The sequence below is a fragment of the Anoplopoma fimbria genome, chromosome 4 (assembly GCF_027596085.1).
Source record: "Anoplopoma fimbria isolate UVic2021 breed Golden Eagle Sablefish chromosome 4, Afim_UVic_2022, whole genome shotgun sequence".
Lineage (NCBI taxonomy): Eukaryota > Metazoa > Chordata > Actinopteri > Perciformes > Anoplopomatidae > Anoplopoma > Anoplopoma fimbria.
The window spans coordinates 17574813-17598077 of record NC_072452.1 but is presented as its reverse complement, the minus strand read 5'-3'; the positions used below and the strand labels follow the sequence as shown (position 1 = coordinate 17598077).

Sequence of the window (23265 nt, the reverse complement as noted above, 5' to 3'; positions counted from 1 at the left end):
AGAGAACCTTGGTTAACAGATGGTAACGCACAGTCACTATTATAATACAAAAGTGATTTTTTTTCAATTAGTCAGTTGATGAAAAACTCCTAATACGGAAAAGAAATGCTGAAAAAACTGGAACTATATTAGTTATTATGAGCACACAACATAAGTGATAATCATTGAAAAAGAAAAAAATGGAGCAGGAACAGATTCACATGTAAAAAACAAGTTTGTTGAGAAAGTTCCTGATGTGGTCACTGCTCAGTTTGAAATCTGTTCTTTCTCCAGCTGTTTTGACAGATTCTGAACATTATGAACCTTAGACTGACAGAGGCGCAAACATCCTTTTCACAGTTCAAAAACCAAAGAGGAACTGGAGCACACTAGGAAGTACTCAACGTTACCTAAAAAGGTGGTGTTGAACAGTTTGCCGCTTTACTTCCAGGACTTTGTCCAAGTGAAGGATCGAAACAGACAAAGCTGAGAATGAACAGCTTTGGAGATAACAAGCAGGGGAAATCTAATGCTGCCTTAGATTTAATTACTAAAAAACATTGATTACAAAATGTGTTCTGCTTCTAAAAATTGGTTCGTGCGCGCCCTCAAACGCGACTTGCATATTGACAAATGCTTGAATTACTTTTGTGCCCAGTCAACAGTTAGACCTTCATGTACTTGCACTAAACAATTACTTCAAGTCATCACTCAAACAAAAGAGACACAAATTGCATATAATATATCACACATTACATAGAGCTTTGAGCTCAGCAATTCTAATTAAAAGTTAAAACCACAGCATGACTACAGCCACAAAGTCTTCTCACAGTTTACAGAAGCAACGTGACCTAATGCACCCGACTTTTTATAAATAACCACAGAGAGGTTATTTGCTCTGTGATTGTATTTCAATATGACACGATAACCGCCTGGGATCTTCTTTTAATTACCTGAAAACATATGTTGTTACACAGGCCTGGGGAAGATAGTTTGCCATCACCTTCTCTGCCTGTGTGTGTCTGTGCGGTTGTGCTTGTACACATGTGATTGTGTATGCCTCAGTGTGCATTGTGTGTTCCAGTGTGTAGATTAGGTGCCTCTGCATTCTCTTTTGGCTTACGGCAAATTTCTGTTTACTATGTGCTCGTTATTGTTCTGGGCCACAAGTCTCACTGGGGGATTTTGCCTCCTTGTAAATTAATCCTCTGTTATTACCAGTTTACTTCAGCAACTCCGTGAAAATGGAATCTGGCTGGTGAATCCAAGAGAAAAGTGAGAATAATTTGCTTTGAAGAAATTATTTTTTAAAAATCGTAAAGAACAACGTCAGTATGTTGAAGCTTGCTGTGAGTGTCTGCAATGCACAGAATCCCAAATCTACATTTTCATATTATTAGAATTGACATATTTGGTGGTATTAATAATTCAAGAACCACTTTGAACGAGATTATCTGCAAACCAGCAGCCAGGCAACAGAGTCAGAGTGAACCTGTAAACATTGTAAACCATTTTTTTCCCTTGTGGAATATTGAAGAGCTCACAGGTGTTGTTGGTCTGTATGGCAAAACTGCCTCAGAAATACATGAATGTCAGACCTCAGGAAAGTGCTCCATTATTCAAGCTGAAATTGCATTGCTCACCTTGATGCCTTTCCCTCTCCGGGCCCAAGGTAGCTGCTGAGTTGTCGCTCCTGATGGCCTCTTAAATGCCTCACTGTCAGGACCGGCTTCTTTAATGAACACTGCTGCGCCTCCTGCTTTCCGCTGGTCACAGGTGTATGGCTTTTCAAGGCCGGGCGCCCCTTTGTTTATTTATTGCTCGTCGACTGTGTATACCCAACAGTCCCCTCGGTGTCCAGATGTCAACATGCAACAGGGGAGAGACACACAAGATTTGATCGTGATATTCTATTGTCCTTTTTGTTTTTTCTTAGTTTGTCTCTGGGAACCGAACAAGACAGTGCTAAACTTCTCCTTACACTGTTTGTTTACTCAGACTCATGTGGAGGAATTATTATTCTGGGGAGGCAACAGAGCTTATCTAAACAGCTGGTTTGGCAAGACGTTTTCTGGGGGAGGCCCTGCCCCTCAGTCTGTTATCTTTTCTGATTTTACACGTCAGGCTCATTCATTCATTAGCAGGCCAGTGTCCACTGGCGTTTCTTCCTGGCTGTTAATTCCTAGGCCGTTGTGGGCTCCCTTCCTAAGATGATGCATTATGCCGTCGACTCAGGGAGCAGTTAGGACGAGGGAGGGGATGCAGATCGGGGAAGAACAAAAGAGTTGTTTTAAAATGTTGCCAGTGGAGTGCCTGAGGTAGGAGGGCTTCGTAGCGGTTGTGGCACATTGGCTTCTTCTGGGACGGTGGCTGCTACAGAGAGCGTGACAGCACTGCAAAGCCCACCGGGAGTTATTTATTGTGCCGTACAGCGCTTTAGTGAGTCTGTGATTTTCTTTTTAGAAGCTACAATAATGTGGGAGTAGAAAAGATCAGCATCTTAATTGCCTGTACTTAATTTTGCCAATCCACCAGCAGCTCATGTGCAGCATGCTGTATGTACAGTGCGTTGGGTAAACAGACAGAAATGCTTGCCTTTTTTTTTTTTCCCCCAGACTTTTTTCTTTTCCCTCTCCTCTCTTTCTCTCTCTCTCTCTCACCAGTGTGACTGCCAAGAAGACTCCTCTGCTCTGTTGTACAATTTAGAATGTGATTGAGCTTTCACATCCAGTTTCACTCGCCCAGTAAGTCTGCACCGCTTAAAGCCTCGGCGTGCATTCACAGCCGCAATGCTGAGGCAGAGAAGTGAACAGCAGATACTCTGTTCATCTGTCCTCTCTCTGTATGTATTTCAGGTTGCACATCAGATATTTTGCCATTATGTTGGTATACATTATACTCTGATGGCTTATGATTTTAGAAATGAGTAAATCTCCATTCTAAAAAAACTGCTGTTGTGTCTGAGTGCTTGGTTATATATCTGTCAGCATTTAAGGGCTTGCATTGACTTTTTTGCAAGTTTGCTCCATTAGTCACCTTGCTCAATATGCGCGGAGAGTATAGGCATGTAAATCATCCCTTCAGGTCTGTCTGGTGCTCAATCTAACACTTCATGTTAAAATACCTTAGCTGATTTGTCTTTTTTATGCAAGAAAATAAGAACTTGTAACAGCCTTTAAAGTTGGAATGTTAGCTAATTATAATGACATGCATCCAGACCTACCAGGCTTATTAAGGCTTTTTTTTGGTGAAATGAACATGAAAAACAGCAAAAAAATAACACTTTTTTAAAGGGGGATCTTTCATCCAGTGAAACTTCAAGTGTTTACTCAGGAAATGAGCAAAGTAAGCCAGGCAGCTAAGTTTTTAGAGCTGTAATGAACCTCATTAATGATGAGGAATTCATTCCAGATGTTAGGAATCCATAAGTCACAGAATAAAAAATGATAAACTAACATACTGGATAATGCAGCAAGTGGGCTGACCTACTGAGACATACCGATGGTGTCATTTAAATTTCTCATGACAGTTTGAAAAAATAAAAATACAGGATGTGCCACTACCAGAACAGTAAAATATGACTTTAATATGCAGGATTTGTCTTGTGAACAAATACAGTTAACATGAATGAAAAGGTGTGTTTGTCATTGTGTTAGTAGAACATACAAACAAAAGACGGCTCCTCTAGCTCCCGGACGGCTCATCCTCCTCTAGCTCTGCTAGCTAGAGGAGGATGAGCCGGCCGGTCCACCGGTACCGGTACCGTGAAAACACCGGTACACCAGTACACAGGAGGATGAGCCATCCGGGGAAATAATTGGGGAAAAAAACCCGGCATGCAATGCGCGGTGATCGCCGGTGAACGAACCTATTTCCATCCGGGTGCTCCGGTCACCGGAATTCTACCGGGACGGCTCCTCTAGCGGACGGCCCCGCGTACATGCAGGAAACAAGCACACACAACAAGTCTTTACAGTATAGAAAGGTGGTATTTTAATTTCTAAAAACTTTGAAAGTTTGAATTTTCCATTTATACAGAAACTAATGAATAAAATGCATAAACTAACTCATAATAAATCAAATCAAATATATATCAATAAAGAAATAGAATGTTTGTAACTTTAATAAAACTTTTTTACAGTTTACTTATCCACTGATTTATGAAATGCACTTTTAGAGGTGTAAACTGGTAAAGTCACACACAAATCTTGTGTTAGGATGTTAAAACATGAATTTTGATATTAATATGTAGTGTACGACAGCATTGTTGTTAATTAAACCCTGCAACATTTCACCCAGGCTATTATTTGTTCCTGCCAGACAGTTAATGAGCCCCACATTATCTCAGCGAGAGACAAAAGCCCAGAGGACACACTGTACTCTAAGGAGTCTGAGACCCCTTGTGTGACTGGTTAGAAGTAAGCTGTGCTTCTGCGCTCACAGTGAGCAGAAAAAACTAAACAACCATCATCCTCCTCCCACATTTAACACAAATTGAACCTTTCCTCTTCATCCATTCATGTTGTAGCTACTGATGCAGGTCAGTGGGTCAGTCTCGCTGCCACCATGAATACCAGGAAAAGGATCTTGACAAGCTTTATCGCCATCAGATGACACAGTGAAGTACATTTTCTGGGCAAATGAGTCAGCAGCCGAGCAGCAGCTGTCATCCATCATACTTGTGATGAGTGCTGGATAACTACACATCCACACACTGTATGAAAAGGAAAAATCCCTATGCTTTGTACATTCAGATGCTTCAAAATATGATGCATTTTAAACATGAAGTGGCTCTTTGGGCATCTATTGAGATAAAAAAAAACATGGCCACGTACTGTATGTCAAAACACAGACACAAAGGGGAACAAGTTGAACCAACAACATGGACCCACAGCACATGTACATAAGGGCCAATACTGCTAATGAGCTAGTACATTAGTATCACTGTATAACTGTTTGTCATGTATGCTAATTATTTGCAAACAAAGTTACTTAACTAGTAAAACTCAAAGCAAAAATCATATATCATCATTTGTATATTTTTCAAAACAAAAATTATTTTTTATCTCCACCCTCTTCAGTAGATTCTTTTGAGACAGTTTTATCGCTGTTTCATGCTAAACCCACAAATACAGAGAGCACATGACTCGTGACTCGTGTCTTGTAAAACACAATGCGCCCATAAACGCAGAGTGATTTTTATCTCTAAATCTGTAGCTGTGCCTCTGATTTACTCATCATTTCTGAATAAACACAAACGGTTGAACAAATAAATTGTCATATTTGTACTAACACACCCCCACTTGCATGGCTGAAAAACATTAACAATCCTTACGTATAGTCATTTGCGAATTATCAATTTGGCATTTTAATATTGAAATGTTTAAGTGAATCCTGTGGATCCTTTCAACACTGTTTAACTTTGTGTGTGATTAATGTTTAAAGTGAACAGCTGAAAATCGTGTGTGGAATAAATATTACAAGTGAGCTACGGGCTGAATATCACTTAGCCTATATGTGATACATATTAAGTTCATTATATAAAAGGTACTGTGAGAAACTTTTAACTTACCGTTATGAAACGGTCTTGATTTCAAGCTGTTATCGTATCAGGGGTCAAACCTTTGTTGCACTAAAGAATGGTATTATATGAGCAATGTTCTTGTGGATCGGTCAACGGTCTTTGTATGAACGATTGTTGATATTTGAGGCTCATTTGGCTGTACAGAATAGTTCTAGCTTCATTCATCATGCTTATATTCAAATTTTTGTGTTAATAAGTAGACACCAGAGTGTCCATTTAGTGTTTTGTTTCAGGAGCACCCTCAATAATGCCTGACTTTAAGACTTTGTTATTTAAACTGGTGAGTTATAGAGACATTTACCCCCCAACTTTAACTCTTTCACCACGTGTTTTCAGTTTACGAAAGTTAATTGTAAAATTCATGGTAGCCTAAAAAAAGTCTTATTCAGCGTTTTGTTGTACTTAGTGCCACCCCCTCATTTTACTTCTGGTTGCAAAAAAAACAAAATGGCGACAGCCAAAATGCCCAACTTGAGGATTCAAACCGTAGTCTACGAACCAATGGGTGACGTTGCTGTGACTAAGTTCACTTATACACAGTCTATGGATTTAACTGGTATTATAATACTATTTTGAAGCCTAAAAGCTATGTAATCGACTGACCGAATCAGTAACATATTGAGTGCTGACCACACAAATGCAATTATGTTGCTCCCTTAGTGATCAGATAAACCTGTCTTAGAAATGATTTGTATATATGACGATGAATCTACAAGGGAAACAGATCTTATGAAGTCAAAGATCCACTCTACATCCACCTCATTAGACAAATACAGTGAATCTCTTAGGAATTAATAAGTTGTCAACTCTAATCTTTGCAAAAACAACTTAATTAGCCACTAAGTAAATCATCAATAAGTGTCTTCAGTTTCTGACACTTGACCTCACCTGGACACAAACTGGTTGTTAATGGAAGTGACATTGGCTAATCATCAAGGAGGGCGTTAAATGTTTATACTTAAACCAAAGCAACCTTTCGTTCTCACATGACACCAATAGCAAACCTGCTGATTTACTTCATTCTGAGAAAAAAATAAATAATTTGCTGTTCCCTCTCTTCCTTTTCTACTCCAATCCAGTGGCAAACATACTGAAATGCATTAATTTACTCCTTCAAAGTGCTTCATTTGCATGTCTTTTATTATTAGCTGACCGTGATGGGCCATGTGGTTTCATAATAACTGAAAAACAGTCAAATAATGATGCTCCTGAGTTTTGATTTTTTAATAGCATGAGACAATGTTAAGCTGTAAAGACAGACCCAGACCATTGGGAGCATAATGTGTTGTGTTCTCCCATTGGGTCTTCAAAGTATTTTTCAGTGTTATTAAAAAGGAGGGCAGAGCAGCACTGACATGCAACCCACACAGGGGCCATGGCAACACACCAGGAGCTTCTCATCAGTACCAATAGTCCCAGTGTGATAGCATAGTGTCTCTGCATGGAACTATCACTCCCTCCGTTATTGTGTCTTCAAGGCACAAGTATGGCGTAAACAATGTTTGAACAATTATGAGCCTGTTTGTCTCCCAGAAGCTATGTTAGGAATTGTTCCAACGGTCTACCTTGTTACAGGCATCGCCGGCTTGTTCTGTATGTTATAAAGGCACAGACGAAGTAGTGGCAAGCTATCATGTGTGTTATGATAAAAGAAGAGAGGTGCTCTTGTTGTAGCGATTAAACCAACTAAACCAACGAAGTCTGCAGAAGCTGCTGTTATTGGTATTTGTAGCTGAAACGGTGTCCTGGCATTTTTTGCTGTAAGCTGAAAGTAAAGCGGCTTTTATTGCTTTCCACGCACATTTTTATTTATTTTTTTTAGTATAACTTGGCACCTAGATAAATGCACTACACACATTGCTGATGAATAGCAAGGCGACCATCTATTGTCATCTGTTGGTAAATTGCCAGTGAATTCAAAATGTGTCACATTCCCAATAGTGAGTAAACCCGAGCAAATGGAAAGCATTTTTTGTCCTTTTTTGAACCACAAGAAGTTCAGCCTTCATTGACTTTTGACAAAATGCTACTTGGACTTTTTTTTCCCCTTTAGTGGCTTGAGTGGCTTAAAAACTTTCCGGTTGCGGTTAATGCCATTCATCTGGCCAAATTATTGCCTTGCGTCTAAATTATCCAAATTGCCGCCTTACAGCTCACACAAGCTGTTTCTTAAATGCCACTTAGCTGCTGGATCCCAGAGTGTGCTCTTGTTGATTTATTAGGAGGTTGAATGGCTGAAAATCAGCAGAGCGACAAGGAGACGTATCAACCAGAGGTCATTCACCTTGTGACTGTTTGCCTCATACTTCAGAGGCCTGCAGTCACTGCTTGCAGTCTTTTGTCTGCTGAAGTCTGTTTGTGGGATAACAATAAGCAACAGGATTCATTCTGCTCTCCTGACAAGCAGCAGATTGTTCTTCAGCTCGACACAGTGGTTTCTAGGCAGGGAAAGGCACAAAGGGAAGATGCAACATGGAACAATACGATGACAGGGGGAAAAAAGAAATGGCACAACACAGTCAAAGCCCGGGCCTTTGTGTCGTTTAACTTCTATTAATTTTTTACTACTTTCTACTGGTTGTTGATACTGTGGAAACTGTATCCATCTCATGTTTGCTTGTGGTATTTGAGGAATGGTATATCATTTGTTGTGCCCTAAAAAAGGAGGTTTAACACCATCTTTAAAGGCCTTGTGAAGTCCCTCTGTTCTCTCTTACAGTTGGCAGGTGAAGATAAAAAAATATATAATCCTGGCCATTTTGGAGGCCATTTTTTCTACATGTTATTGAGGTGAAGTAAAAAGCCACTATTTCCTCTTTCTTGTTTATCTCCGGTTTGGCTGAAACTTGTTAAGTACAAGTTGGACAGATCTTTGACAGTGTACAAAATGTTGGACGCAGATCAAACATTGGTTAAATGTATGTTAGCAGCTTTTCATTTTCTTCCCAGGTTGATGTCACATTTGCTTGAGCACTTAATTTTGCGCCTTGTAAAGTTATAACTGCAAAAAAAAAAAAAAGGAAAATATTTACTTTTTAAGCAAAAGGTCTGGGGAAACATTATATTCCCGGAGCTGCTGTATAAAGAAAATACAACCCTTTGTTGTTTTCACTTTGATTTTTATTGAGATCATAGAAACAAACACATCGAACAACAATACGTCCCAGTCCGTGAGTTTGTTTCACAATAGTGTGTTGACCAAAAGTACTGAATAGCTCCCGAATTTCTCCCTGCAGTCCTCCCTCCTGAACGCAGCTCTATTATGGGCACAGTAGCACGTATCAAGGTGATTTATTGCCAGAGAGAGCTCAAGTTGTTTAAAATGACTGCTGTGATTAGTCATATATGCTTCAGAGCTGAAAAAGGGGGTGCACAGTGCTCCTGTAAATTAACAGCAGCTGCAGACTGTAGTCGACCAAAGCAAGGTGGTCAAACGTGGTAAGCGGCAGAGTCGCCGAGGGACGGGGAGAGAAAGTGGGTCATTACATCCCTTTCAGCTACGAGTAGGTTGACAGAAGAGAAAGGAGGGCTGTGTTGGAGATTCAGAGGCTCAGTGATGAATTGATTACTGCGATGGAAAATAAAACAGTAGAGGCATGATAGTCTGTGAGTTCTGCCAAAATTCCACTTGAGTTACTGCACAAATATGCTCCATATATTCCCACAGCCTCAGATATCTCCATGCACCATTATTCAGACAGAAAGGGACTCCTGGAAGAACTTTTTTATTCGGCTAACTGTTTTCCCTTTTTTTTTTTTTTTTTTTTTTTTTTTTTTTTTTTAAAAAGGTATTATTTTCTCTTTCCTCTACTTTTTTAACCTGTAAACCAGATGCAGAAAACCTCTAGTGTCACATTAAATCAACACAGACGAGCCAAGCAATTCTTTTTAGCGTTTGTGGTATTTATCTGAGGCTCTTTAAAAGGGGCAGGTCAAAATTTGGGGAAATTTGCTTATTTGGTTTGTATCTGATAATCAAATGAGAGGACTGATACCACCAGTCTTACGCTTGTGCGTTAGGTATGGTGCTAGAGCTAGTAGGCGATTAGCTTAGCATAAATACTTGAAGCAGGGGGAAACAGCTAGCCTGGCTCAGTGAGATAAACACATTGCCCTTTATTTGTTTAATCCATACACAAACAGGAATGTAAAGACGAAAGATGTGTGATTTTAGAAGAATTTATCTGATGAATAATTTATATCCATCCCCCTAGTTAGCTGAAATAGGCTACGACTCTTATTTTAGATCTTTCTCTCGCTTTCTCTCTGTCTGCAAGAAAGCTAATAAGTGTATTTCCCAAAATGATGTGTTGTTAGTTTTAAATCTTGGGAGAACTGACCATCTACATGACCTGCTGTATCAACCAGATCGATGGCCATCTGCGCTACCCGACACCTATCTGATACCAATCTGTTTAAAACCCATTACCTCCTGAGGCTCAAGCCTTTTCACCTCCACTATGTCTATATAAACAGCTTTTTTTGAGGGATGGTTGTTGATAGACTTACAGTAAAATGGTTTCCAGTCTGCTACACATTAAGGGAAAAATCCACTCCCGGATACTGTAACGCTGTTAAGTATCATCAGTTTGTGATGTTTAATGCACTTCAGGAGTGGGTTTTTGTGATGAAATGTCATAATTCCCTTTTTGGTAAATGCACTTTATTTTAAAGTGTGGCTGCATTACATTCTGGTCTATTGAGGTTTCTGTCAGCATGGATCTATTCTTCTACAGTGGATTTTTGTGTTTATTGAACGTCAGTGAAAAATGGTGGGTTTAAAAAGAAGCTTTTGCTCTTTGCTCCTGTAAGACTGACTCCAAAGTCTGACCTTTATCACTGATGTTTTAGGAGTTTAAACTCCACCGTAGCTCTGCTAGGAATATCTGAGTTGCATCATACAGTCTATGTGTCAAGCAAGTTGTCTGCTAAATTGCGAAAAAATAACCCATCAAGTAAGAAAATTGGCTCAGAAGGAAGGTACATGCCAGGTACACAGCCAGCAGCTGTTTGTTTTAACAGTGTTAATGTGCTTTAGGAAGATGGCTCCATTAAGATTTTGCAGCTTGACACGTTCTAGCTTATTCTTTGAAAGGCTAATGACCTTTGCATTTTCCTTAACTGGCCTTTGGCATTGGCAGCTGTAAAACATTTTAACATCAAATTGATGCTTAAAGTAATTGCTTGGGTGAATTCCCCAAAGCACTTTAACCCCCACGCCAACCTAGTTTTAGCTTTTAAATTTAATGCTACATAGGCCACACCACATACTCTTATTGTGATTTTTGTATGGCTTCCAAAAACATTAATACCACAAAAATGCAAGAGCTCAAGAAATGTAACATCATAAAATTCAGCAAGATCATATTAGATTTCTTTTTTTTTATGCCAGTGTGTAGGGAGTAGTAAATATTCAAGGTTCAGATGCTTGATTTAAAACGTCCATTGGTGTTTCTCGGTGCTATTGATAGAACTTCCTGCAGATAAGAGGGCTCAGTTTCTTAATTACTTGCATGCAGCTTTTTATCTCCACATATAACAAAACCACAGAAAAGGCTGGTGCTAATTACACTGCAGAAATGTTTCAGTGCCTTACAAATGTTTATATTTAGAGCCATATTTAGAGTCTGACCTTGTGCCCTCTCATTACACTGACTGGGCCCATGCATACAGCTTCCAGACAAAAGTTGAGACTAAATGCTTTTGCTTCATATTTGAAGAATTCCTCTGAATTTGCTTCCAAGAAAGCCAGACATGGTGGTTGTTATATATTATAAGTGACTAAAAATAAAAATAGACGGAGAATTACATTCAATAAACATTTGTTCTTGATTAAAACTCCCAGCACAACTTTTTACCTTTTTAAGTGGCATTCAAGTGTTGGACCAAACAGTAACTGCTCCGTCACCAGCAGTTGGTTTCAGTTGGACATTATGTTGCCAATAGCAACCATGACTGACACAGTTCCACCATTTTTTTTCTTCTGTTAGTTGACTGATAACATTACACATTACACTAGCTGTCTGTCTGTCAGAAAGTAACCGTTAATTTACCGTTGGGCTATTTGTTATGCAAAAGAAACGGTTTTGAGGTAATTTGATGTAATATTTTGTCTGTAGAAAATAAACCTCTTTGTTTATTTTTGTAATAAATTAAAGTGTAGAGTAGGATTTTTGAAGGAATTTCAGAGGTGAATTTTGGTTCAGACGGAAACTAATCAGATAAAAGTCTTAGAGGGGGACCAAAAATATGTAGCAAACTCGTTGAGTTTAAAAAATGTCTTAAAATAAAAAAGCATGTATAGTGGAAAATCCTAACAAGATTGTGTTTCTTTTACCGTTCTGTTTTTTGGGAATAAACTGCCTTTTTTGTTTGTTTCTTTTACCCAGATTTGGTTGTGTAATCATTTACAGGCTGAAATCAATTTCAATATACACATATGTAAGTGAACTCATGGACAAGGACGAGTGTCATCTTAAAATGGCTGATGTACGGCCACATACTGTATTTCCACAGTTTGCAACATGTTGCATTGTGTTGTGTTCTGCTCGCTGTCACTTTGTCTTCAGTGAGATTGATGTTGTGCACTGCCAGTGGGCTCATTTTACCCTGTACCAACTAAGTTGATGACGCATTAGTGACTGACCAGTATTTCCTAAATTGAATTCTCTGAGCTGGCGCCTGTCCAGAATCGGCTGCCTGTATTCAGGAGGCATCGCCAAACTGCAGCCTGCATGTGTCTGGCAGCTGGAGAGCATTCCTACTTCATTTATCCGAATACTCCAGGCTTTGGGAGTTGACAGGCCTGGTAATCAGTGTCCACAAGCATAATCCCCATGATCTCAAGGCACCACACAATCACAACTTTCTCTCTCTCTCTCTCTTTACCTCTCTTTCTCTCAGAATTTTAATATAAAATCTGTTAAATCTCTTTGCGAGAGGAAACACATCCACAAATATGCATACCACGCAGTATCTGACAGGTCTTATCAAGAACATGTGTTCATATGTGTGAAGGCCATCTGCACCGCTGCTACTGGGTGGGAAATCTATACCAGCTGTAATCATTCCCCTCGCGGATCCTCATTTTCAAATATCACCATAGGAACCTGCTCCTGCTCTTCTCTCGGCTTAATGTGTTATGTTTGCCAGAATTCTCCTCCAAGGTTGTTTTCATTACATTGTCATTTTCTCGTGTTTCTGGTGAAACTTGATAGTGTGTGTGTGTGTGTGTGTGTGTGTGTGTGTGTGTGTGTGTGTGTGTGTGTGTGTGTGTGTGTGTGTGTGTGTGTGTGTGTGTGTGTGTGTGTGTCTCTTTAACTGTCATTATTCTAAGGGAGGATTAATTATTCTAGCAAATACTGTGGTTTTTTTATTTGTAAAAAGGTTCCACCCCCAGTGACAATTTCCAATGTGCCTTACAGAGATGTAACCAACCAGAGTATAAGCAGCAAAGTACTAACATTAGTTGTTCTCATGTGACTGCCCATGTGAAGACACTTGAGCCCTGAAAATAAGTCTGGTGCAGGCTGGTTGACAACAAGGAGCCCGCAGTAGAGACAATGAAAACACAGGGAGAGAGATTCCTCTGCAGCTCTGGCAAGAAGGCCGAAGTGATAAACTGGCTTTTCCATGCCCAGCTGATTTGAGTTTGAGCTCTCCAGTATATAAAAAAAGAAAAGCCAGATGATTTCTTTTATACCTGGCAGACAAGCCTCATTACTGAGGTGTTTTTTTTGATAATCTTTGGTTTTGTGAATCATTTATAAGACACTTGACACTAGCTAGATTTCACTGCAAAATAATGGCCAATAACAACATTTCACGGGTGTAAATCCTGGACAATAAGCCACAGAAAAAAGCCGTATAAGAGGCAATAAAACAAACATCTGAAGTCTTCACCAGTTTGACATTACACAAACAACAATGTAACTTCTGGCACGCTACAACATAGTATCCAGAGACATCAAACTCTGACTCAGCACCCAGACAGCATGAGTTACTGCATTTTCATTGTCAGTGCAGCTCAGGAATCTCCTTATAAACCATTATAGGAAATGTCAGCCTCTTCCAATCAAACGGGTCCATTCTCTGCCAATTTAAAGCAGCTCTCGAGCCAGTTAAAGGCACAGTCTTTGATTCATATGTGATCCAATTGGTCGGCCCGATAATATGAGTGGAACTGACATTTTTATTTGTACCGCTGCCATTGCGACCGTTGGAGCTGGCTAACATACATATATACTGATTTATGAAAAGTCGCAGAATAACTGAGGTAAGGTTTTAGATTAACGACTAAAACAACCAGTGGAGAAGTAAAGATACGAAGCACAGAGAGCCAGAGTAAATTAGTAAAATATAACAAGGTAATGCTAAATATACAAAATATATCGCCAGATGCTTTACACAGAGGTGTGTTGTCACCATAATATAACTAACATTCTAACACTACAGTTGGCCCACAGACAAAATTGTAAAAAAGTGACAGGTCTTTTGATACATAGACTTAATTAAATTGTATGGCAGAAAAGGCCTATTATCAAGATTATAGACATACAAAATTTTGGTCACATCAAACCCAGTCAGTCACAAATGTACATATGTGAATAACCCTGTAATTTATATTTTTGATTAATCATAAAGGAAAAACACAGTTGTTACTCATAACATTAACAGTGGCTCCATTATATTCAGGTGTCCTAGTAAGCCATGGCAGTGGGACAGTGAGCCAGTATGAACACACCAAGAACTTGAAACTGGAGCAGCCACATGGACTTCAGCCATCATTCATTTTATTACTAACACCTGTGGTTTTCTACTGCGAGGACTGTGTCAAAATGTCTTCTGCTTTAAACCTATCATTAAGTAGGTTAATATTTGTAGGTGTATACATTTTGTTTGAAAACGCAATTTCAAGCAAAGATCACAGTATTTAAAATGTAAATTTCATGCATAATAACATCAAAATGAATGCAAAGACAGTCACAGAACAGTATTGGTCATTTACTAAAGATAAACTACATTTGAAGAGGGTGCTGACATAAAACCTGCTTATTTGTTTCAGAATGAAGATTGTTCTGTCCATAATATGTACTTGATATATTTTAAATAAAAGATCGTACTTTAGATAAATAGGGTATAATACGTGGTATACTATACAAGTTTTGTCAAACAGAATTTGAAGCCACAAGTCTGAAGGTGTTTTAAAACCAGCGAAGCCTTCAAAGAGGACTAAAACCAAAAGGACACGATGTTCTCCGGTGGGACTGTCTAAGCTGCTGCCCACCTCGATCTATCACAGGGCTTCCTATGGCTCCCAGGAGACCTGTGCACCGCGCAACCCGCCCACACCACAATCCTTCGCCCTTACACCTCCCCCCATCCTCCCACCTCCACCGCCATCACCACCCCGCCGTGAGTGACAGGCATCCAGTTCCGCATGACTGGAGCCTCTATCTCCTAACCCTCAAGGACAACTAAGAGGACATATTGTCATCACGTCATCTCGCTCATTTCCACGGCTGCCTCCTCCATAGATGCACATATGCACACACACGCACAAAACCAACTGCGACCCACTCACCTGTAACAACATCTACGTGACCTTTGCTTAATGTCCTCAGGTGCCACACCAGAACCCGTTTGCACAAACAACCCTGGCTGTGCCTGCCGCTTCTCATTCACCCCCTTCGCTGTGAGTCTGCGTTTGAAACCATCTAGGTGGAGGTTGTTAAGGACCACTTCAGACAGAAACCTTGAAGAGAGGAAATAAACAAGGCATTGTCTGGGAAGACTTCTACACAGATCGCCGCACAGTCCTGAGCTTGAATGTTTTCTTTTCTGAAATCTTTATCTCATACTGTAGAACAGTCTCAGGCGTCTTGTGATGAGAGGGATATCGGCTGCTGTTCCAGAGGGATACAGGACAAGGCCGTTTTAAAAATAAATAACTAGAATTGCTTTGCAGTAATGTTTCTTGGCAGTCATTGTGCATTTCAGTACAGTGCCAGATTGTTTGCTATGTAACCTTTAAGTGTTCAAATGCATTGTTCAGTTTTGTTAAAATAACAATAGCATCCAAAGACAGCATCGTATTGTTGTTGCTGCTCATAAAGAGCTATAAACAACTGCTGTTATTCTTGCGAGTTGTTTTTTGCACTTCGACGTGCTCTTAGAAGATGATATTCTGGAGGGACAACAAGGAGTGGATGCTCAATTTCAGATTAGAGCTTGTTACTTATAACCGCAGTAGGAAACTTTACATATTGAACGGAAATGCTTTGAATTTTGAAAATTGTTTGATCCAAGAAATCATAAAACGGGATTTCAGAGAGCTGTGCATTCTAAAAAAAAAAAAAAAAAAAAAAAAGGATTAATTAGCCAAGAGTTTCTTTTAAAAAGGCGCAAGTTGTGGTGTAAATATCAAATTAGTTGTTATCACATACAGGTTTAAATGCATGTAGTTTAAGCTGAACCAGTCAGTATTTTCATATTAGCAGTAAAAGAAAATGCCACAGATAATTATCACGAGGCTCTGCAGTTGCCCTCATTTTTACGGAGCGTTTTAACATCTTTCAGCTCACTGTTTTGGTTTCACAGCCTCCAAACGTTACGGTCTGCTCCCAGCATTGTTAACAGCACCTTAACTCAGTGTTTAGATAATTTGACCAGCTCTTGACACTGCAATACTCTCATTTGTCATTTAATTCAGTTAAAACCTCAGCAAAAAAAAGGGTTATTTGAGCACAACCCTCAACAGAGCCAAAAGGAGAATGAATATTGGACTTACAATCATCAGATAGTCCAACTAAATGTGTATCCATATCTGCCAGATGTGTAAACACATTTGCCATTCCAACTTAACAGCGTGATTATATGATAATGTTATGGTTATGGTGTGTTGCAATGTCCACAAAAGAGGCCAAAAAAAAAAAATCAAATAATGCCACTCTAAAAGTGTTTGTATTTTCTTTTTTGTTATATTCGTAGATATACAGCTTTGTAAGCCTGAAAAGTTGCACACATTGAATATATTTTATCTTTCTACAACAAATAATAAAAAGGAGTAGACGGATTCACAACTAGGACATTTTTAAAAGTTCAGTAGCTAACAGAAACAATATTTACTCTATACTAAGACCACTTACTTTTCTTCTTTGGTGTTTTCCTCAGCATGTCACGATCTTCCTTTGTGAATGGAGTTAAGCTCTGTTGTCATGGAAATCAAGAAGCGAGTGGTATAGAATTGAAGCTGGGTCAGTCACAATTACTGGCTCAATCATAACTATCAGGTGACTAACGTGTTCCATCCGCTAATTAAATGGACTGTACTTGTAGAGCGCTTTTCTAGTCTTCCGACCACTCAAAGCGCTTTTACATTACATATCATTCACCCATATTCATACACTGATGACAGGGGCTACCATGCAAGGTGCCACCTGCCCATCAGGACTCTAAGTCCAACTAACATTCATACACCATCCACACACCAATGGCACAGCCTTCGAGAGCAACTTGGGGTTAAGTGTCTTGCCCAAGGACACATCGACATGGACTGCCAGAGCTGGGTATCGAACCGCAGATTGGAGGTCGACCACTGAGCCACAGTCGCCCACACGTTGGCCTACTGTGTCACCATTGTATATGATTATATTACAAATTTAACTATAAAACCATTTTGTAAATTCCTCGAGTGTTAGAGTCTGAAGGGCAGCTGGCACCTTGCATGGTAGCCCTGTCATCAGTGTGTGAATGGGTGAATGATATGTAATGATATGTAATATAAGCTTTGAGCTACTGATTGTAAGTCGCTTTGGATAAAAGCGCCTGCTAAATGACTAATGTAATGTCCCTGAATAAGCTGGTACGTGGACTTTAAGTTTAGATCTTCTAGTCAAACTGTATGCCTGCTGCTGATTCAAATAAAATCTTGCATACTGCAGCTTTAATGTCACAGCGGTCTCAAGAGTTTCAAATGTATTAAAAGACCAGAGTAGCTACACAGCGGCCTTTAAGAGTCTTTGAACAGAGAGTATAACGTAAATTGGAGCCTCTCCTATGTGGTGGCCTTTTATCTGCCTGTTCACTGTCACATAGGAAGCTAATTAAATTCCATACTATTTTCTAAAGGTTTTGCAGCCAAGTGACAGTTTCTGTGAATTTGCTATTTAGAAATGGTACAAGATAAGTAAATTATGTGAAACAACCACTTTTTAAATCTCCCATTGCATATATTCAAACATAATGTACAACGTAAATAATGAGAATCAGCAGAAAAACAAATCATAACGATGAACGTCATTACAGTGAGGTAAAATACCTTGTCGTTTTCTAAAATCTTCCACTTATTGCTGCATAAATCACACTGCAAGCTTCCCAATGTACTGAAGTATCAAAATAGGCCGTACAGAGGCTATTCGTTTCTATTTTCGGAATGTCAATTATGTTGCACAGCAGCAGCTTTGGATATTGAACCAGTTGAAGTCAAACTGTTGTAATACATTATTATCTATTTCAACCTGGTGCAGTGGGGAGATTCTCACTGTTGGATTTTCATCAAAAGTGATAGCCTGCTGAAAATGTAATTCACTGTTTTAGTATAAATCAATAAGCCTCCAGAATCTATTCCCCCATTCCACCTTTATGTTAATATAAAAGAAATGCTCAAATAGAACTTTAATTCACCGCACAGATGTCCAGACTGTTTAATAGCCCCAATTTTATCCATAACTGCTCAATTGACACTTACATTTCAAGCCCATCTTAATTTGGCTTCTCCTGACGATTTTAAGTTCTACTTCTCTTTGGAGCCAAGGCTACTGTGACCCATCCTAATGGAGATTTATAGGCCAGTGCCATTCTAACAGTGATCTTCTATTAAGAATTATATCCCATTTGATTATTATTACTCTTTTCTTTCCACCAGAAACAAAGAAAGCAAAGTAATTGCTGTGTGTGATCCAGTGTATTCAAATGCACTGCGTAGAAGCGAGCAGACACAAAAACATGTTGAACACGTGAAAGAGTGAAAAGTGAAAACTAATAATGTGTTAGAGCGTTAGAGGACATTCAGATGTTTCTGATGAGGGATATAAATCCCGATGGACTCCCATCAGAGTGTATTCATTAATCATGCGTCTCATTGGCGAGCCTCTGATTTGCCACTGAGACAGATGAAGATGAACTCAGCAATATATTTCTCATCATAACACAACACTCACATAAATATTAATAGCATATTTTCAGCTGGTGGGCATGAATCATTTTTCAGACAGGGAATTTTAAGAGCCATCCATGCGTGTCCAAGAACAGTACATAAGCAAGCGGTTGTGATAAACACTGCTTTAAGGCAAAACTGAAGAGAAGGCTTTCACTGTACCAGAGATTCAGCAGGTCTTCATTTTACTTACTTCAGGCTCCTATCAAAAGGTTTTCTTATTTAACTGAACAGCTCGTCAACACAATATTGTATTTGCACAAGTGGTAGTTATTACTGCTGTTAGTTTATGAATATAGCAGTTTAGATGTCCGTTAGATGTTGTGTTTGAGGCTATTTTCAGGATATCCATTCAATACTGAAGTAGCTGAGATGTTTTCAGATGAACGTTTGTGTAATATGGGTGGTTAAAGGAAATATTCAGCCTTTGATACTTTAAAGCTGCTATAATCAATATTTAAGATGACTATTTGTACTGTTAAAGGGTCCCTTGTAATGACAAACTAACAAATAACTATCACCCGACAAACGTGTTCTCCATGAAAAACTTTATAAAAGAGACAGTATATCAATATGTTTACTGGCAACTTGTTTTACTGCCTTTAAGTGGACGAAAATCTATTACGAAACTTGGTTTTAGGAGATTAAAATACTTTTAAATAATGTTAAACTTGCATTATACTATTTGATGTTGGTAATCTGATTTGACATTTCATTATTCAGTCTGACATTGTGTTTATAACAGCTGCTTTCTGTTTGTAATTGTTTTTAATCAGAAACAAGTGACATTTTGCTCCAGTTGTTGTCACTTTTATGTTGATCTAAGTTGGGGTTTTTTTCTATAAACTGACTCAAGAAATTGGCCTTCTACCATTATTTCTACCATTCTTTGTGACTTAACAGTTATTCAGCCATTGATAAATACACCACAGTCACAGCACGGTTCTTTGTGTCATTACAGGTGTATGACCACCAGTACAAAGCTGTGTTGGATGGCGTGGAGAGAGACGGCATGATGGAGATTGACCCAGGTCGGCGCATTGAGATTTTCAGAATGGGAAATGGCAGCGAGGAGGTCCTTGAAGTGCACGACTTCAAGAATGTAAGTAAAAAAGGTTAAACAAGGCCACGTAAGCTTTTCGTCTTTTGCTGAATACTCCTTCACGCAGTAAGAATTATGATGTTCACATTCTGCCCTTTTCAAAGAGGCGGCTGACAACATTTATCCTTTGTTGAAATCATTTTTCCTATAACAATATTTTCTCCTCTTTTGTCACTCAGTGAAAAACAGCTGCGACAAACGTTTTGAGAAGCAATATAATGGAAATTATACTCAGTGAGGTGTACACAGGGATCAGAAATATCAGTGACTGTACTTCTTGTGATCACACGCACACGCACACGCGCACACACGCACGCCCAGAAAGAAAGTATTTTACTAAAATAATTGTTTTCTTCCTGCTAATTTAATACAGTAACTTCTTGGCACTAAAGAGACAAACACCATTAAAAAGCCCATCTCTATTTGTTTCTCACACCTTCTTCAACTGCAATTTTGTTTCCAGCAGCCCTCATTAACTTACCTTTCATTCCTAAATCCTTTCTCGAGCGTGCAGGAGGTTACACATGCTGCACCTCGGAGAAGGGAGTGTGCCATTTGACTGGTTAATGAATGTTCTTATTCTCCCACCATTATTTATTGTGAAATGTTACAGAATGCTTCTCATCCCCAAACAAAAAACTACATTGAATTATTGCTTTTGTAACAATGGTCTCTGTGAATTTAAAATGGCTCTATATGATGGAAGCCCGGCACAGCGCCGGAAAACTTTAACCTCTGCAATCAATCTCCATTTCTTTGTGTGTGAGACACACTCACACACACACGCCTGTTGCTTGTTCCACTTCCTGTTAGTAAAGCACAGCCCCCCGGAGGAGATTTGTTTGATTCAGTGCTCCACCATGGAAGACTAAGAAACAAGCGAGTGAGCAGAGTAATTCAAACCTTAGTGATTTGTTTTTAAAGGGAAGGAAACCTACACAAAAACAATAGGTTGTACTAAGAGGTAGCTTGTGTGCAGATGTTATAATAGATTTTCTTATATACAAAAAAAAAGGGGGCTGCTGCATGTTGTTACACGGACCAAAGCCACCTCTAAAACAATCCCCATCAAGCCTGAGGGCTGCGTGAGGAATAGAAAATGAGGGGATTATACCACCAGGTCCGTGGACCACAGGCGAAATCCACTCACTATTGTTTCAGACCAATACTACAGTCATTTTAACAGGAGAGAAAGGGAAAAACATGGAGAGAGAATCACCAGAGTGATTTTAAACGTAAAAAAAACTAAATGAATATTCTTGACAAGTGAACAAAGGCCCATTTAGGAAAATTGGCCTTTAACTGCTTTGGTGTCACAGCACAAATTAGTGTATACATTTTAACTTTACAGGAAAGGAAAGCTATGAAACAATCAGAAAGAGCTGAAAGAACCAAAACCAATTGATATTTTTGTTGAGGTTTGGTCATAGTGACAAGAAAATGTTTTGCTAAAAGTTTTTTTTTCTGCAGTTCAACTAATCCTCCATTAGATAATATTTTATGTAAAGCTTATTATTATTACTATTATTATCATCATTGTGCATCATTGCTCTAGTTTGTACATTAATGGTATGAGTAGTTGCCTATTTCAGACTCGGGGGGGCCCGAAGTTGAAAAGTTTTCTACTTTACACAAAACAATGGTCATGATGCCATCATGCCTTTACGAAACACTGGACTCTATGCTTTCTGATAGTTGATCTGGCGAACTAATTTTCAACTTGTACAGGTTGTAAAAGGTTCAACAAGTCCACATGATTGCCCTCAAGAGCTGAACTCTGTGCTGCTATCAAGCTAATTTCTCAAGGAGATGCCCTCAAAATTTGTTTTGGATATATTTCAATTGATGTAAATTCATAGATGTTTCTGTTATGTTACCAAGTGATTCTAATGTTATAAACCTCCCTCATATGTTCAATCCGATATCTAGACCTGCTTATCCTTAGCAGGTTCCCAGGCGTCTCAGGGTCTATGTCCTGTATCTCACATTGGGCTAGAGGCAGGGTACATCACAGGGTTTCTACTAAAACTACAGGCAGATAGATTAACACCATCACTCACAATTACACCTACTGGCAGTTTTTAAGTCGCAATTAAACTTACCTGCATGTTTTTGCAATACGGGAGGAAACCAGAAGACCCAGAGTATTCTTGCTGTACTGCACCAGTGTGACACAATGCAGAGGTCACCAATAGGCGGAACTGGTCCGGGGTCCAGGACACGGTCGCCAACACAGAGCGTTTGTAAATTAACCTGCACAGCTTTTGTATCCCTTAAAGCATCGGTTTAGCAGCCCAGGAAACTCAGACTAATCACATAAGTTTGAATACCATGTGGTACTACTCAGCCAATCAGATCTGTGCATTCTGATAAGGATGGACAAAACATTTTGTATCTCAGCTCTGCAAGGTCTTGCTGGCTTTCATTTGCCACCAGTTTTACTACATCAGTTGTCTTCTTCAACACATATATAACAGCCACCAGCCTCTCAGCACAGATATTGCCAGCTACACCAGATTCAGTTATGGTGATTCCCTGATGTGCAGAAGTTATCAGTCATGTCGTTTTAGTTGCTCACCTTCAGACGACGTCTTGCCTCAAGCTGGAACCAAAGTCCATAAATCTCCACAGATGTTGGAAGAAACAGCTGGTGAATGCAGCCAATCTGTGAAGCAGTAATATTGATGTCAATGAAACAGGATTTCCTTCCCAATGGATGACGTTTATTTTTTTTGGTTTATTTCTCACTGTTTTCCATCTATGTTGCTCTGATAGATGGGCTGTAGTGACTAATGTTTGTGTGTAAGACATCATGTTATGAGTTACATTAACTTTCAGCTTAGTCCAATATTTAGCGTTATATTGAACATAAACCATAAAGCACCTTGTCACTTAAATAATTTGTAATTTCTCATTTTTTGTTTTACGGATTAATTGTTTGACTGAAGCTCAATGCACACTGCACACATGAGTTTTCAGATATGTGTTAGTTGAATGTGTAAACTAAAAACCATGGAAGTATGATAACAGGAGAATTTTGTTGAGTAATGGGTTGATGTATACACACTGATACCAATTAGGAAAATGAGGAACAGTGAAAATAGAAAAATGAAAAAGCTGTTTCCTAACTAAATTGACAAAGGTTATCCAACTATCTAAATAATACTAGCCAATAAAATGTTGTCAGTCAATAAATCATATAAATGTGCTTCCTTATCAGTAACAAATATTTTCACTGTGAAGTACGTATATGAAGTACGACTACTGAGCCATGTCTGATGTCATGTAGCCAGTAGTAGTGGGTGATTTTTAGATCATATAGCCATGATCCTCATGGTGGTCTGAGGGGAATTCATTCTTTTAATCGAAGCCTTTCTTTCTCCG

The 23265-nt window shown here is 39.1% G+C and overlaps 1 protein-coding gene across 1 annotated transcript in view; it reads left to right on the top strand.

The window, feature by feature from the left end:
• Window positions 1-23265, top strand: part of tnmd (tenomodulin) — a 46373-nt gene that overhangs the window by 5578 nt on the left and 17530 nt on the right. Inside the window, exon 3 of the mRNA XM_054597928.1 lies at window positions 19741-19881. Coding sequence (XP_054453903.1) covers window positions 19741-19881 — 141 coding nt within the window. The remainder of the gene's footprint in view (window positions 1-19740; window positions 19882-23265) is intronic.